Raw genomic sequence first — 16,607 nt, forward strand, 5'->3', positions numbered from 1 at the left:
ATGGGGTGGATTTCTACATTCACATAACTAACAGGGGTCTAGGGGAGACCCAAGGCACCCTAACTTCCTGCCTAGCATTGGCTCCATCAAACACCCTTCTGTCACATCTTAAAACATTTTCACACTCTAGAATCCATGACACCCATAATTAGATGCAATTTAGAAAGACCAGAGGTCTGTGGCCCACGGACCCAGCATTCTAGGGCTCCCTTTCTTCATGCAGGAAATCTGAGTATAAGATCTCACACCAGAAGGAGTGAATTTGATGGTACATAATTTTTAAGAATTTAACAAAGTAAAAGTCACACACCTAAAAGAAAATTAATGATACCCTGCCTCGCACAGATAGCATATATGAACAATGACAAGCTCTCTATAACAGCCAGTGTTTAAATACTTGGAAGAAAACGAAATACCTAATCAAAAACTCAACAAAAGTCTAACAGCAGGGTATGCCAGAGACTGCCATTCATTCCATGGTGACAGCAGTGACCTAAAGTGAATTATGCTCAGCAGGGCTCATGTCCTTGGATCGGTGTTATGGAGGAACAGAATGTCCAGAGTCAGATACAAGATCCAATCTCTGCCTGCTTATTATCCGTGTGACTTAACCTCTTCTAGACTTAGTTCCCCCATCTGCAAGCGGGGACAACTGTCCCTGCCTCATAAGGCGGTTGGGAGAAGTCCAAGGTGTGTATACACAAAGCACTTAGCACGGGCCTGGCCCATGAAGATACTCAGTAGAGTTAGGCACTGTTTATTCTTTGCCATATTCTAAAGCAGGAGCACATTCAATAACTATCTAAGGAAGGAGTGTGTACAGCTAGAAGAAATAGTGCCTGCCTTTAAGGAGTTCTCAGGCCAGTGGGGGAGACTGGAAAGGGCTGGGGCAGAGAGAAGAGAAGAGATGGGGAGGAGCCCAGAGCCCACCCCTCCCTGTCACCTTCCAGCTCTTCCAGGGGGAAAAATGCTTATCTGAGCTGGAAGAATGAGTAGGAATTAGCCACATGGCAAAGGAGAAAAGAGACTGCAGAAAGAGGTATGACATGGGGACAGGCACAGAGGGAGAGGGAGCCTGGTGTGCTGAGGGATCTGTACGTGATTTTATCTGGCTGAAGTATGACGTTGGAGTGGGGATCTGGAGAGGTGTGAGGGGCCAGCTCGTGGGGACCTTAACACCATGTGTAGAAGGGAGTCCCGGCTGGGCACCATGATAATGAAAGGGCTTTCATCAAATAAGAACTCAAACATATAAAAGCTTCTGAGAGAAGACATCACATAAATACTGGACAGATGTATAAGAAGGGAAAGCGATAATCTTTATAGTTTCCTCAAAGCTGAGGTTTCTCAATAAGATGAAGCACTAGACAATTCTGTAAAATATATCAAGGGCCTTAAAACCGTTCGTGAACTTTGATCTAAAAATTCAGCATGGCATGAGATGCTCCTGGGAATCTCTCCTCAGGAATATATCCCCAAACAGGGCAAAAGAATTATGCACAAAGGTGTGATCCAGAATTAATTATAATCATATAATCACACCACTAATGAGGTATCATTCATCTACTAAAATATTTCCCAGGAATTTTTAAGGACAGACAAAAGTGCTACACAATAAAATGTTAGTTGAAAAAGCAAAATACCAAACTCTCTATATGGTAGTAATTCAGGAGGGGAGAGTAGATCTTTCTGGTAGTAACTGACTCCCCCCAGCAGAGACTGTGGGGTGCCCCCATGTCCCACTATGCCTTGCACACTCCTCTGCCACAACACTGAGTCCACGTCAAGGTCACTGTTCACGTGCCCATCTCCTGCACGGCCAGACATCCCTTTGTGGCCAGAGTGCCTGGGGTGATTCATCTCTGGATCCCCAAGGACCAGCCAGAAGTGTTTAGCAAATGTTTAGTGAGCAGCAGGAGAAAGGGTGACAGACAGGAGGAAAGGAGAAAGAGAGAAAGAAGAGAAGGTTTGGAAACAGGGAGGAAGGGAATGAGAAGGAGGGGATAGGAGTAAGAGATGGAGAGGGAGGGAAATGGACAAGAGGGAAGAAAGGGAGGGAGGAAGAGGGGGTGGGGCAAGAAACAGAGAACAGGAGAAAAGAGCAGAGAGACACATCAGAAATCTCTTTTTCTGCCTTTAAAATTCCCCGAAAGCCTAAGCCTATTGCCGGGAAGAGAAGCTGCCTTAATGCAAAGCCTGCACAACACAGATGATGCTGAAGGAGTCCCTCAGGAGGGACTCACCTAAACCTTGGTTCTGGGCAGTAATCACGTCTCTGCCAAATGTCCTGTGAGTCAAAGAAGCTCAGGGAAGGGAAGAGCTTGTCTGCAAACCCACCATCATCTCTCATCCAGCCCCAACTGGGAGAGAGCTGGTGTTGGCAGGACACCTTCATTCTCTTCACAAACGCTAAGTACTATGTTGAGTGCTACACACAAAAATTAGCCCTTAAAGCTTCAGCCATCCTTACCCACACAGCAGCAAAGTAAACAACAGTCAGCCTAGCTAGGAGGGGAGGTTTGGGTCACAGTGAAGTTTCTGCATCATTGTCTATCCCTGAGGGAAGCATTAAGTCTCCCTGCATTCTGTTCTCCCTCCTGCTTGGTGGGAATAAAATCTGTCCTCTCCACCGCAAAGTCAGAGGGTTGGAAAACCCATTAAGGTCTAGGGAGGCTTGGAAGAAAAGAGAGGTGCTGTGCTAATCAAATCAACACTTCGTCCAAATCACCAGTTTAGCAACCTTGGGTATCTGGGAAATAGCAGAAAACCAAAGCTGTTATTACAGAGAGAGGGAACGACAGTGACTATGTCATCAAGGAGGGGACATCTGAGCTGGGTTCTGAAATATGAGAAGTTCAAAGACACCAAAAAAGGGAGAGAAGAGGAGCCTTCCAACAAAATAAATGGTATATGCATAGACACAGAGTTCTCGAAGTTCCAGGTTCCACGCAGTAAATGAGGAAGGGGAAGTGGGAGCACTGCGCTGTCCGTGGTCCTGAAACATCATTCAGCACTGGGACAGCAAGGTTTGTCCAAACCCTGGGAAGTGAAGATGCCTCTCCCCCATCCCTCCTTGCAGTTCTTCACTGCTCTTCTCGGTTACATTAGCACTAAGGCTTAGTACCACCCTTCCAATACTTTAATTCTCCCACCCAGGAAGTTGGGGCGAGGGCATGCGGCCCTATGTCCCCTCTCCTACAATGCTTCACTAATACACAATGCTTCACTAAGACTCTAAATCAGAGTAATGAAATAACCAGTCACTCCTTGGAAAAAATGAAGAATCCCTTCCTTCAAAGGGCTGCCACGGAAATGAGTCTCAAAAAGATCTGGGAAGCCCCGTTTTGATAGACATGTGCTTGACCATGCATTGAACTGCATTCTTTTAAGACAGAAGAAATGTCAAGGTGAGTTTTAAAAGTGACCAGTCCTTCAGACTCCATAAGCCACTAATGTTGAGGTTTATGTTTACAACCCAAACGTTCAAAAGGACAGTTAGGCATACCTTATTCATGCATCTACAACTTATAGCACAGCACCCAAGCCTAGATGATCCCCAAAATCCATTGGGATTGTCTGCTAAAAATTCCAATCCAGGTGCTTTTGTCAAGATTTTCACTTACCAGATGTAGCTTGTGGGCCAAGAATTTATGTAATTAGGGGCGCCTGGGTGGCACAGCGGTTAAGCGTCTGCCTTTGGCTCAGGGCGTGATCCCAGCGTTATGGGATCGAGCCCCACATCAGGCTCCTCTGCTATGAGCCTGCTTCTTCCTCTCCCACTCCCCCTGCTTGTGTTCCCTCTCTCGCTGGCTGTCTCTATCTCTGTCAAATAAATAAATAAAAATCTTTAAAAAAAAAAAAGAATTTATGTAATTAACACACACCTCCAGATAATCTTGATACGGACCCTCTGTGGTGGGTTGTGCAATTTTTTTTTTTTTTTGCAATTCTTTCTGCTCCCCCACCCTTGCCATGCTCCGATGTAGGTACCCTCCAGCCGAGGTTACTGTCATGTGACTTGCTTTGACCAACAGAATGAGAGTGGATGTGAGTGCACCAGTCTGAGCACAAGCTTTAAGAAGCAGGTGGGATTCAGCTCAATCTTGACAATCCACCTTCCCCCATGAGAACCACATGACCCAAAGAAGGAGCCTCCTTCATTCTGAGTCCCAGAAGGAGGGGATACAAGGAGAATACATGACACAAACAGAAGCCTGAAGACAAATCTAGCTGAGCTCTGCTACACTTCTGCCACCCACAGACTGATAAGCAATAAATATTTGGGGCTGGAAGTCAGATTTACAAGGTTGCTTGTGATGGGGCATTATTGTGTCGAAGTGAACTAATACACCATCAAGATTCTATGCCGAGAGCCATCTGAGGAACTTTCTGGCTCAAATACTTCATAACTCCATGACTCCATTCCTATCTTTACCAACCAGAGCCCCTATCCTTGCAGGCTCCCCTTGCAGATCTCCCATCCGACCTTCCTGCTGCAGCAAGTGCTACCATATGTTGCATCTGTACATCCTAGGTACTCCCAGAAAACCAGCCCATTTGCCTTTGATTTGCCACAGGGGGAAGCCAGTCAGCCAGCTGTGCTTTGCCACACTTTCCAGGAAGGCAGCCCTGGAAGTGGCAACAGACCTGACACCAAACCTAATTAATACACATGCATTCTGCACTTGCACAGGTAGAGAGCACAGCGGCATTTTCCTCCTTCATGAAGCAGAAATAGCAGTGGTCCCCATGGACTGCAGGCCTTCTCTGGAAGCTCGGGCCCATTTCCATGACAACTGCAGTTTTAACAGCGAGCTCTCAGGTCCCATGAGACCGGCAGACAGTCAGGAAATACTCCCTCATGGATGGATTATCTGGTTTTAAACTAACCCACCTGCATGAAGACCCCAGGAGTGGGCAGGGCCCTCAGGCTGCCTGTAGGAGGAAGGATGGCGCTAGCTACATCTGGGTCTATGTCGAGACCCCTGTGTTGCCTTGTCTCTGCTTTTCACCTCATACAAAGCAATCTGGACAGAAATCCTCTACCTTCAAGGAAATCACATTCTTGAGCGCATTCTAAGTGTCGGTTCTGCATTACATGGGTTTTCATTTTTAATTAAGTTACCTGAAGAAGTGGGTATAATTGAGGTGCCTGAGCGGCTCAGTCGGTTGAGTGTCTGACTCTTGATTTCAGCTCAGGTCATGATCCCAGGGTCATGAGATCAAGCCCCATGATAGGCTCCACACTGGGCCTGGAGCCTGTTTAAGATTCTCTCCCTCTCCCTCTTCACCACCCCCGCCGCCCCTTACTGGCACTCTCTCTCTCAAAAAAAAAAAAAAAAAAAAAAAAAAAGGAAATAAATGAAATAAAAAATAAAAAAGAAGTGGGTATGATTGCTACAAGCAAGGAAGCTCAGAGAAGTAAAGTAATTTCTCAAGGTTACACAGCCAGGAGTGGGTGCTGTCAGATTTGAACCTAGTTCCACCTGGTCCCTACAGAATGACATTGCTCCCGGAGTGGTTATCCTGTGTTCTCCTCACTGTACCTGGCTAACATGTCTGAGCCTCAGTTCCCTCCTCTGCAAAATGGGAACAAGCAAGAACCGACCACATAGACCCATTCAACTATTTACCAAGCACAATCCCGATGCCATGCACTGACCTGCCCTCCTGATAGGACTGCTGCTGTTAAGGCTAGAAGGGAGTAAGGCAGATTAAAGGGCTCTGAAAGCTGCTAAGAGCTCCCCAGTGGGGAGATATTAAATGCAGAGACCTATTCGCCTAATAAACATTGGCAATGCTTCCTGTGAGCCAGATGCTTCCACACCCACTATCTCATTTGACAAAGAGGCAGAGTGGCCTGCTGGTTAAGTCTGTGGGTGCCAAGCACACTGCCGAAGCTCTGATCTGGCCCCACCCTTACTCAGCCTGTGCCCCAGGCAAGTTCTCCTCTGCCTGTGTCAGTTTCCCACCTGTAATGCACAGAGCTCTTTCAAAAGACAGATGAATTAACACGTGGACAGGCACTTAGATCTGTGCCTGGTTTTTGTGGGGTGTTTTTTGTCTTTTTTTTAACCTTTGCAACATGGGGAGTTAGATCTCATTGAGACGCTCAGTTCCATCTTTGACCTCTCTCTACACTCTCACTTCAGACCCAAGTCTTTCCTAGATCTTGTTGCATCTGGTCCAGAAAATCCTCACATGCACCTGCTGATTCCCACCTCCCACTGCACCTGGCCCAGTTCAGCCTTCGCCACCTGTCTCTCTGCTGCCTGTCTTGTCCCCTCCGCATGACGGCCAGTGACCTCTCTGAAACACAAATGCAACCATGTCACGCCTCCCCTTTAAACCCTTCACCAGCTTGTCCTCATGCACAGGACAAAGTACTCCCACCTGGGTAATTTCTGGCCTGACCCCTCCCCTCCGCCAGCCGTGTGTTCCCACATTCCACTCCTTACCACACACTGGCTCCTAACCTACAGCTTCATACCCCCGTGTCTTTCTATGACCTTCCTGCCAAACTTGATCTACCCAAGGATTTCCAACTCACCCTGTGCGCCACAGCGTCCTGACCCCAGGAGCACATGGTCAGCCCGTGCAGTTCCCACAGCTCGAGGCATGCACCTCATGGTTAGCACTGCTCCGTGACGCTCATCTTCCAGCTCATCTTCGTCTGTCTATTTCTCCCACGAGACTGGGAGATCCTTCACGCCAGAGACTACAGCTTATGCCCATCAGCTGCGTGACCTGGGACAAGATACTTAACCTCTGCGTACTTCAGTCTCCTCGTCTGTAAATGGAACTAATCAAAGTACCAACCCACAGGATTACTAAAGATAATGTATAAAAGCACTTTGTACACTTTAGACGCTGGATACTGGTCTGGGTGGTCCAATATTTTATGCCCAACGTCCCGTGTCCAAGCACTGAGGAAGCAGGAAAAAGTTTCCATTGTTTTTATCAGCTTCTCAAAGGTGTCTGTGACCCTAGGACCCTAGAAAGTTTTTAAGCCAGTTTGAAAACTGCTCAATGATTAAAGTTTTATTTTGAGTCTATTTTGCTCTGCATGCCCAGAAATAAAGAAAGAGAAAAGAAGAAAATGAAAGGGGAAAAGAGGAATGAAAAATTCTAACATTGCTCCTGGAAAGTGTACTCCATGAGGAATAGAGCACCAGAGCCATTTTGGAAAAAAGAGGGTCCTGGGTAAGGAGAAATGTCTGAGAAATGCCCTCCGGAGCCCCCAGGAATGCCAGTGTGGAAGAAAGGGAGACCTGTGAAAACTCTGGGGGCAAAAGCAGAGCAAGAGGCAGACTCTCAGTCCACACACACGAGCTTTCCAACAACGGAGCTGCCCAAGAGTAAAGCAGGCTGCTGAGTAAAGTGGTGATCTCTCTGTCACCAGAGGTATGCAAGGAGAGGGTATTTGGAATTCCTACACTAGAGGAAAGAAGGGGGCATCGGGGAGAAGCAACAGACACCACTTCCTATCTTCTTAACATTGAAAATTTCGCATAACTTAGAAGATTCCTTTTGACTTTAAGGTTGTATTAAATGAAATGTTTGCTGAGATATCATTAGGACTTCAGCCCTAAGGGTCTATGAGTATGGGACAAAATACAGGGCAGCATAATTTGGGGACAGGTACATACTCTAAAACAGCTACCTGTTTGCTCTGTGCAATTTTGCATCAGACCCACTGAGCCAAGGAACTGACCCGAAGCCATTATTCAGTCAAGGCCTAGGGGACATGTGTGCTATGATGCTCCAGCTTAAACTGAAGGCCCTTATTGTAAAATCTTGCTTTTCAGTGGGAAATGCAAAGAAGCCCATTAATAGATCAGCTCTGTCCTCTCCCTCCTGCCAAAGTACCACTTGGGAGGCCTTTTTTAGAGCACCAAAAACCCTTCATGCAACCCTCATCTTCTTCTGGATGGTAACCACCCATACTAAACCCACAGACAGGATATTTGTTAAGGAAAGTCAAATGCAGAAGTGGCTGAAACCTCACTCAGCAAAGGAACACCATTTGCAGCCTGGTTTCATTCATCCGCCCGCACAGTGTGAAGCTTCTCTGTGAGTCACCTGCCTGCCAGAGCACTCCTGAGAGATGCCAAAGAGAATGGGATGCTGTCCCAGCCCTCCAGCGTTCAAGCGAGTGGACAAACTAAAGTTACTGACGTGGGAGCCCTCACAGTTCCCAGCCCCCGGGGGAAGGATCCTCCATGGAGAATGGACACAGCTTATACGAGGGTGCAGGGCCGGACAGGGGTGCGCCTGGTCAGAGAGAATGTTCCAGCTGCCTGCAGTACAAGCCCAAGGAAGGAGTGGGCAGCTGTAACCTCGTATGTCCACAGCCATCGCTTCCCTCCTTTTCCCTGCTTGCTCTTGTTTTCTAGACCAGCGTCTCTAGGAAACACCCTAGATCCCTCTCCTTCCCCCAAGCCACCAACACCAATTCACAGTGGTCTTTTCTCAGAGCAAAGTTAGGATTTCATCACTGCATCTCTCCGGGGCAACGAATCTCAACCTGTGTTCAGAACACATGTTCAAACAGTATAAAAAATGGCAGCATTCTTACCGTAACTAAAGACGTACACAAAACCACGTCAGTCAGCATTCACAGCACATCCCTACTACTGTGCGACAGCCTGTCGCAGGGACCTGAAGAGCTCACATGCTTACGCTTCAGCACCACGGCACTGTCCACGGCCCTGACTCTGGGTCCTTTTATCCGCACAAGGGCAAAGTCCTCTAGAGGCTTGCTTTCTAGGGCAGGAGCTTCCTTTGATTCACAAAAAAATTTGACTCATTCAACACCTCCCTGCTTGTCGTGAGTGCCCAGGATTCCACCTGATACATGTTACTAGAACGATTTGTAGACTCGGTTGCAAAAATATAAATTTTACGTGCTGATCAAAATTTAGCAGCACATCTGCAGAGGATTTTTTTAATACAACACTCTGCTCACGGCTCATGGGCTGCGGCCCACTGGTGGCTAGAAGAGCTCACATTTCCTATCTTCTACTGGCGCCTCTTGTAATGGGTTCCTAATCTCCATATCTGGCCCTTGGCTCTCACCCCCCCCGCCCCCGCCCCAATCTGGATTTCCAATCACCCGCCCAGACACCTCAGCTTGGTGCTCATTCCCAACTTCATGCAACCTAAGAAGCAGCACAGGCCTTTTCTTCCTGACACTTCCTGACCACCTCATCGTTAGCTCCAACAAGTGTTTATTAGCATGATTTATGTGCCCTTTCTTTTTCTCTCTCTTTTTTTTTTTTTTGCCATAACTTTCACACCTAATCCTCGTATCTCCTTAAGAAAACTTATCATGGGGCTTCTCGCCGTTGATTGAGGTCTGATCACGTGACTTGCTTTGACCACGTGACTGTGAGCCGTAATTGAGCACAAGTTCTTAAAGGCGTGTCAGGTTGCTACCAGTCTCTGGTGCCTCTCTCCTCAGCTCCTTCAGCCTGAGTCCCAAAGTGAGGCCATATAAGGAACAGACCCATTGTTCACCAGCATCCAGGGGCAAAGCTACAGCCAATCCAAGGCCCTCATACAGCATCAACAAGAATTAAATGCATGTTGTTGGAAGCCAGACATGGCAGTGGTTTGCTACGGAACAGAGCTAAGACACCTTCGCACAATAAGAGTAACAACCTATAGAGGATACAGCTCATGCAGGCACCAGCCTAGGCGGCTGACACATAGTAGGTCATTTAATTCTCAGGCAAAAACCCTACGGAGTATTATTATCCCCATTTCACAAATGAGAAAACTGGTGCTTAGACAGAATAAGACACTTGCCCCAATTACACAGCGAATCAGTGGAACAATTAGACTCCAAACCCAAATTGTCTGGTTTCAGAAGCCACACTCCTCCATGCTGCCTTTATCATACCAGCTTCCCAAGTCACGAACTTCCAGTGGCTTCCTGTCACCCACAGAATAAAGTCAGAGTGTCCTAAACTTGGAACTGGGTCATCCACTTCACCTCTATAAAGAAAAGGAATCCCCTGGCGCTTGGGTGGCTCAGTCGGTTAAGCGTCCAACTCTCAGTTTCAGCTCAGATCATGATCTCAAGGTCATGAGATCGAGCCCTGCATCAGGCTCAGTGCTCAGCCCAGTCTGCCTGTCGCTCTCCCTCTGCTCTTCCCCCTGCTCTTAGAAAGAAAGAAAGAAAGAGAAAGAAAGAAAGAAAGAAAGAAAGAAAGAAAGAAAGAAAGAAAGAGAAGGAAGGAAGGAAGGAAGGGAGGGAGGGAGGGAGGGAGGGAAGGAGGGAGGGAGGGAGAGAAAAGGAATCTGAAGCCCAGGGAAAGGAAGTGACTTGCCTGGGATCAAATATCCCACCTGCATTTGAGCCAGACTTGGGACCTATGTGCTATTTCCATCACGTTGGGTACATTCTACCTGACCTCCAAAATGTCATAGACTCCCCCCATACCCGCACCCCTTCACACTTATCTCCCGTTCCCCACCCCCTGATCCATCTGCATCCAACGTCTCACTCTCTTCTGACCACATTCATTCCCCAGCCCAAGTCTTGTACAGGCTGTTCCACCTGCCTTGTATGCTCTTCCCTTGTCTCCCCCAATTAAATCCTTCAACATCTAGCTCATCCTGCCCCCCAAGTCCCGGGAAGCCACCCCTACAGCTTCCACCAACACTGAGTCCTCCCCTCCCCAAGTCCCTCTAACACCTGTGCTCTGTCATCCTTAATTGCTCGTGTGTGTACCTGTCACCTGGCGAAGCTTGTTAAGGTCATGGATCATGAAATAGGTATTTTTAGCTGCCCGTCACACCCTGCACAGTTCCAAGAACAGAACAGATACACGGTGAACACTTGCCTGCTCACCTGCCATTCTGAGTTTTCATTTCCTCAAAGAGAGAGCCTGAGTCTGGAGAAGGGAACGATCATCTGTCAGCCACTGAAATGTGCCAGGCACATTCACATATGTCACATCACGTGAGTCCCATGGATTCAGTCATGGCCAAGTTCATCACGAGAAACAGACATGCAGGGCTAAGTTGGCATAGCTGGGTTACAGAAGTCTGAATGATATCATTGTTACCCTCTCTGAAATGCTTTTTAAGAATTTAATTTAAACAAAATAATTTTTCCCCTAAGAATATGGCCCACTTGAAGAAACTGAGGGTGTTTGCTTCTCTGTCCTGGATGACAGAAGCTCCGAATCGGTATCTGATGTCCAGCTGCACACCTCCAGTGGCCTGAAACGCTGGCAGGTCTGGTCCCAGCTTTTCCTCGATCCTCAGCTCTGGTATTCCAAGATTTCACTATATGCATGAAGATCCCTGTGGGCATCTCAAATTCTTTGTGTAAAAAAAAACGGGGGGTAAATAAACTGAGTATCTGTAGATAAACTGAATGGTATCCCCAGGAAGAAGTGTAACAGGTCTCACGTGTTTTGCATATTTGCACGTGTTTTCCATATTTGCATATTAGAATAACTAATTGAGTCTGGTGTGAGTTCCACTTGCTGATCTCTTTCCTCCCTGCTCATCTTCATTGTTTGATGGAACGCACGCCTGCACAGACACACACCGATTTCAATCGGATAGTGATTTTCATAGCAAGCAGACCAGCCCTTCTAGCCCCTCTGCTTGCATTTGGTTCTTCCTTCCTCCACAGGCTACTGCAAGAATTTTTACATGCCACCAAGTCTCCGTGAACCTTCGCTTACTCTTTGGGATACAGGGATATGGCTAGCCTGCCTTCCTCATTGGACTGCTCTGAAAACCCAGTGAGAGATCACGGAGGTCATGCTGAATGCTGTAACAGCCTGCAAACCCACAAATGACCAGTCTTCATGAAGTCCTACTTTAAATAATAATAATTCTTCACCATTGTGGTGGACACTCTGGTCTCCCCCCCCCCCCGACTGAGCCGACCTCCCCCTTCAGTGGCTCTGCTGGGAGCGGAGGGCTTCTGTGGGGCCAGGAAGCCATGTGCCTTTGTTTGCTCAGAGCCACGCCCAGGATGTTCTCACACTTACCCACTGCAGTGGGCTCCAGAAACAGCTTTAGCTAAGTTAATCCCTGGCTGTGCCATTAATTTTTTAAAAAGCCACACATGAAAGAGCTTTGTAAATATTTTAAACAATCCTTAGGGGCTGAAGCTAAGCGTTTCTGCTTTTTCCCTCCTCTCTGTCGGGTACTCTATGATCTCAGGAAAAGGCTGAGGTGGGAAATAGAAGGAAAGATGCCCGATCACATTCAACATTTTCCTAACTCATCCATGCCCCGCCTGGGATGTCCCTTCTCCCCCATCTCTGGATGCTCTGGCTAATCTGGGACCTTGTCCTGATTGTTCAGACAACAACGCTGAGGCTCAAGGGGGCACAGAGTGACCCAACATCCAGCAGGTGGGATCTTGGGGATGAGCTGAGAGTTGTACCTTGGTCCTTTTCAACCCCCAAGTCCCTCCACGGGCCACACACGCCAGGGCTACCAAAAACATCCAGGATTCACTATCCCTGCTCACAGCAGCCGCACCTGGAAGCAGAGGTTCGCACCGCGTTGACCTGCCTTCATTTTCTCCCACACTCAGTTGCCTCTGGGCCTCCCTCCACTCATGCAGAAACCCCCTCCTCCCAGCACTAGGAGGTGTGTCCCTTCTATGGTTTCCACCAGCCTCCTGTGTGTCCCCTTAGGACACCCCCCACACTTGGATGCAATTTCAGGCAGAAATGTCAGTCTTTGCCGAACTCTGGGAAGGCACGGGCAAACCCATCTCATGCCTACCTTCCCCAGCACCCAGCACAGTGCCCGGCCCGCGCGGTCCATGTTACTGACTTACCAAATGTACTATTGTGCAAACTAAGGGTGCCGCATCTGGAAAGCCACAGTGCCCTGCCACTCATTTAATGGCCTTCCGGTTCCTGTCACAACGTGTACATTATCAGCAAAAGATCCTCAGGAAGCTGAGGGTCCCACAAAGGAGCTCCATCCAAGTCCATCCTCCCTGGCTTGCTGTTTCTTTAAACCACAAGTCTCTCTGGGTGAAGCGGGCTTATGTGCACTGAATGAAACACAAATAAATACTCATCTATAGCCTCCTTCCCAGGAACTAAGTATACTTTTCAGCATCTTTTCAGCATCGAAGCTGCTAGAACCACTCCGTTTGGTTCTCTTTGACACACAGGTTGACTACTGGCTTCGCACAAAGACGAAAGCAGCAGAATCAGCCAGCAGTTCTCCTGCCCTTATAATGCTAAGTGCTTTGCCAGAGTCCTCGTGGATGCACACTGTCCTGGGAAGCGGCCAGTGTGGGCCCATGTGGAATGTCAGAGCTCAGAGGCTGAGAGGTGGCAGAGCGAAGCTGAGCTCCCAGATCCGTCTGGTACAAAAGCCTGGGCAGCCATCCCCACTCCTGAGGGCCACAGCAGGGGGGCAGGGCAGCTGTTCAAGTCTGGGGTACTTTTCTTACACACCTGCCTCAAAGACCAACGGACAAAACCACCTTCTTGGAAACCAGGTTCCTAAGAGGGAGACAGACCTGCCATGGGCCACAGCCACAATGGGACCCAAGGCTCCACACTCAGCAGTCACTGCATCACCTCCACTCCCATCACTTGCCCTGGTTCCCCTGAGGATCAGGGTTAGAGAGTCGCAAGGTTGGACCTGCTCAAACAAACCCCCCTTTCCTGTCACACTGCTTGTCTGGGGCAACCACGCCTCTTCCATTGATTCTTAGGCAACCAGAGTGTTATAGGACTGGCCACTCACACCTTCAAATCTCAGAAGGCAGGGATTATGGGTGGGTGAGAGATGGTCTCTACCCTCAGGGGTCACACCTCTAGACAGGAACTCACCAAAGGTCTGCTGGCAAGACCTGAAGCTGGGTCCAGGAGGGCTTTTCCAAGGGAAGACTCAGCCCACAGTCAGAGAGGAGGCACAGGGGTGGGGGCCTAGGGGGTCTCTGTCCCAACCTGCCTCTCACTTGTGCTCCAACCTCTGGGAGGCTTAGGTAGACAATGCCTCCTTCAAAGGATTTATTGAGAAGACTCAAAACAGTATCTGCCCAAGACTGGGCAGGCTAATGGGAAATTAGAAATGTCAGCTCCCTTCCCCTACCCAAGGCTGCGCTCCTGTTGGTGCCCTTGGGCTCCAGGAACCAGGATCCTGGATAAATGAGTATGCTGGGTTTCCTGTCCTCCAACCTCAGGTATCATGCTGGAGGGCTCTATCACACCCAGAATGCCACCTCCCAGCACTTGGCTACTATAGCACCATCACCAAAGGCCCACAGGCTTCCCTAGCGCCTGTGAGCCACATCCTTCAGGACTGGTTTGGCTCGACTCCGGTGCCAGGGAGGGAATGGGGTGGAGGCCAGGTCTCCCCAAAGCTGCGCCCTCAGCCCTCAGCTCCCCACCCGAGACAAAGCACGGATCCTTTGTTTCCGGCCACACCCGGGGACGGCGGACGGCCAGCCCCCACCACCCTCCTACCCCCCAGCGTTAACCCTTCTGGGGCCACAGCTGCCAGTGCCGCCCCATTAGATTTATTTTTAGCTGCGGTGAGGAATGGGAGGGGCGCTCCATCATGGCGCTGTCTCTAGGTCCAGGCTTCCACTCCGTCAGTATGGGCGGGGAGTGGGAGGCGGAGGACGGGATTTTTCTTTCCTCGAGCTGGGAAGGAACTCGGCGGCGAGGGCCAAGAGCTGGACGGTGCGGAGGCCAGGCGCAGGACGCTCGCCACTCCCCGCCCCATCCAGGCTCCAGGGCTGGAGGGAGGGGTTCGGCCCCCCGCGCCCCTCCCTCTTTTGTTCAGCTCTGCATCCTCCCGATCCACGCCAGCCTCCGGCACTTCCCGTGGGGTGGGGGGTGGGGGGCGGGAAGCCCGCGGGGAGAGGGACCCGAGGCTCCAGCCCCGCCTAGCCATGAGGGGCTCCCCCACCACCACCCCCATTGTCCCCAGAGGCTGGGGGGAGGGGGCTGCAATGCTGAGATCAGCCCCGCCCCACCCGCCGCCACGCAGGAAGCCTCGGGGGCCGCCCCTGCCATCCCCCCGCGGATCCGGACCCAGGCGGCGACCACCCCCACCCCACAAAGAGCGGCGGGGAGGCGGCGGGGGCGAGGGCCCGGCTTACCGTGATGTGCGGAATGCTCTTCTTGCCCTGGTAAGACATGGCCCCGCTGGCGCCCTCAGCCCGGCCGGCGGACCTGTGGGGCTGTCTTTCGCTCGGCCCGGCTCTCAACCGGTCNTGGCAAGACCTGAAGCTGGGTCCAGGAGGGCTTTTCCAAGGGAAGACTCAGCCCACAGTCAGAGAGGAGGCACAGGGGTGGGGGCCTAGGGGGTCTCTGTCCCAACCTGCCTCTCACTTGTGCTCCAACCTCTGGGAGGCTTAGGTAGACAATGCCTCCTTCAAAGGATTTATTGAGAAGACTCAAAACAGTATCTGCCCAAGACTGGGCAGGCTAATGGGAAATTAGAAATGTCAGCTCCCTTCCCCTACCCAAGGCTGCGCTCCTGTTGGTGCCCTTGGGCTCCAGGAACCAGGATCCTGGATAAATGAGTATGCTGGGTTTCCTGTCCTCCAACCTCAGGTATCATGCTGGAGGGCTCTATCACACCCAGAATGCCACCTCCCAGCACTTGGCTACTATAGCACCATCACCAAAGGCCCACAGGCTTCCCTAGCGCCTGTGAGCCACATCCTTCAGGACTGGTTTGGCTCGACTCCGGTGCCAGGGAGGGAATGGGGTGGAGGCCAGGTCTCCCCAAAGCTGCGCCCTCAGCCCTCAGCTCCCCACCCGAGACAAAGCACGGATCCTTTGTTTCCGGCCACACCCGGGGACGGCGGACGGCCAGCCCCCACCACCCTCCTACCCCCCAGCGTTAACCCTTCTGGGGCCACAGCTGCCAGTGCCGCCCCATTAGATTTATTTTTAGCTGCGGTGAGGAATGGGAGGGGCGCTCCATCATGGCGCTGTCTCTAGGTCCAGGCTTCCACTCCGTCAGTATGGGCGGGGAGTGGGAGGCGGAGGACGGGATTTTTCTTTCCTCGAGCTGGGAAGGAACTCGGCGGCGAGGGCCAAGAGCTGGACGGTGCGGAGGCCAGGCGCAGGACGCTCGCCACTCCCCGCCCCATCCAGGCTCCAGGGCTGGAGGGAGGGGTTCGGCCCCCCGCGCCCCTCCCTCTTTTGTTCAGCTCTGCATCCTCCCGATCCACGCCAGCCTCCGGCACTTCCCGTGGGGTGGGGGGTGGGGGGCGGGAAGCCCGCGGGGAGAGGGACCCGAGGCTCCAGCCCCGCCTAGCCATGAGGGGCTCCCCCACCACCACCCCCATTGTCCCCAGAGGCTGGGGGGAGGGGGCTGCAATGCTGAGATCAGCCCCGCCCCACCCGCCGCCACGCAGGAAGCCTCGGGGGCCGCCCCTGCCATCCCCCCGCGGATCCGGACCCAGGCGGCGACCACCCCCACCCCACAAAGAGCGGCGGGGAGGCGGCGGGGGCGAGGGCCCGGCTTACCGTGATGTGCGGAATGCTCTTCTTGCCCTGGTAAGACATGGCCCCGCTGGCGCCCTCAGCCCGGCCGGCGGACCTGTGGGGCTGTCTTTCGCTCGGCCCGGCTCTCAACCGGTC

At 51.0% G+C, this 16,607-nt stretch overlaps 1 protein-coding gene across 3 annotated transcripts in view; it reads right to left on the reverse strand.

Annotated features, from left to right (window-relative positions):
* CRMP1 (collapsin response mediator protein 1) overlaps positions 1-16,607 on the reverse strand; it is a 74,723-nt gene that overhangs the window by 53,773 nt on the left and 4,343 nt on the right. The window contains exon 1 of one of the 3 annotated variants that reach the window (XM_034672145.1): positions 16,494-16,547. The exons of 1 other annotated variant lie outside the window; for it this stretch is intronic. In XM_034672145.1, coding sequence (XP_034528036.1) covers positions 16,494-16,532 — 39 coding nt within the window. In that variant the 5' untranslated portion in view covers positions 16,533-16,547. Of the gene's footprint in view, positions 1-15,112; positions 15,230-16,493; positions 16,548-16,607 lie in introns of those variants that run through there. One more of the 3 variants, XM_034672144.1, reaches the window with a different exon arrangement.

The sequence above is a fragment of the Ailuropoda melanoleuca genome, chromosome 11, assembly GCF_002007445.2.
Source record: "Ailuropoda melanoleuca isolate Jingjing chromosome 11, ASM200744v2, whole genome shotgun sequence".
Taxonomy (NCBI): Eukaryota; Metazoa; Chordata; class Mammalia; order Carnivora; family Ursidae; genus Ailuropoda; species Ailuropoda melanoleuca.